This window comes from Sesamum indicum, linkage group LG1 (genome assembly GCF_000512975.1).
Source record: "Sesamum indicum cultivar Zhongzhi No. 13 linkage group LG1, S_indicum_v1.0, whole genome shotgun sequence".
Lineage (NCBI taxonomy): Eukaryota > Viridiplantae > Streptophyta > Magnoliopsida > Lamiales > Pedaliaceae > Sesamum > Sesamum indicum.
In genome coordinates, this window is record NC_026145.1 from 12,992,030 (window position 1) to 12,993,206 (window position 1,177).

General features: G+C 33.2%; 1 protein-coding gene across 1 annotated transcript in view; it reads right to left on the reverse strand.

Annotated features, from left to right (window-relative positions):
* Nucleotides 380-1,177, reverse strand: part of LOC105165609 (transcription initiation factor TFIID subunit 5) — a gene marked incomplete in the record, with an annotated part of 10,994 nt that continues 10,196 nt past the window's right edge. The window contains 2 exon segments of the mRNA XM_020696498.1: nt 380-869; nt 957-1,032. Of these exon segments, the coding sequence (XP_020552157.1) occupies nt 816-869; nt 957-1,032 (130 nt within the window).

The window sequence follows — 1,177 nt, forward strand, 5'->3', positions numbered from 1 at the left end:
ACCTCATTCTTAAGGTTATCTGAAGAAATTAAAAAACATATATTTATGATATAATGGGTAAATTAATGAAAAATAATTACAGAAAATTCAAAACTACGAATATTTACAAAAAAACAAAAAGAAAAGCAGAAGGATATAGAAAAATTACATATGTTGCTCAATCACAGGACAAAACGGACACTAAATACAAATTCTAATGACTGATCACCACTTCATAATTTCATAAGATACTGAATGATCAATAATCAATGCAACACAAATATATAAAGTGACCGAATATTTGTAAAACCTCATAAAAATCATAGTAAAATAATTATAAATAATAGATCATAAACCTCAAGCGAATAACAAATCAAAGAGGCACACCACCAAATCTTGATAAGACAAATCAATGTTATTAGAGAATGAAGATTTATCTTAATAAGAACATTAAACGAATATCTAATTCTGTATGCGCCTTCCTGCACGTACTATTGCATAATCTTTCTTGTTTTCCTGTTTAAATACATGTTTAAAGGGAAGGAGAGGATGTCATTAAAATAGACTAAGATACTTTAGAAATGTTGGATTTCTTCATCACCTAAAAGCCAGAAACAGAAAGGATTCAATCGGCAGAGAGCAGAAACTACTTCTATCTAATCCAAACGCGGTTTCTGAATCAAAACTTTACAGGAAAATCAGCTAAATAGAAGAACAACGGAAGGGACTGAAGGCAAAATTCAGGACAAAGCAAGACTGGAAGATTGGTGCATTCCAGAAAGTCTGCCCATAACAATTTTGCAGGCTAAAGGAGTCTTGATCAAGTCGATATTAATTTATGACTGCTTTGTGAGTGCACCAGCTGCAAATAAAAGGTTCCGTCTAGAGAACTGTTTGCAAGCAGGCATCAAGGGATTAGATTTGTAAGACACGGTCTAGGTAAAGAGAGGAATTAAAGGTAAACAGGTTGTATTTACCTGCAGAGCATAGACAGGAGTTGATTTGGTAGGTAAGGTCTTCAATGATCTAAGTCTGCTTGCGCTTCCACTTTTGCTGGTGAAAAAGACCCCATATAATATGTGAAATCATAATGATGTGGAAGTAAATAATTCTTTATTTCTGTTTTAGGCTTCAAGAAACTTACTTCTCTTCTGTTTTTGGCACCTTCGAGCTTGTGGTTACATCCCATAATTTCACA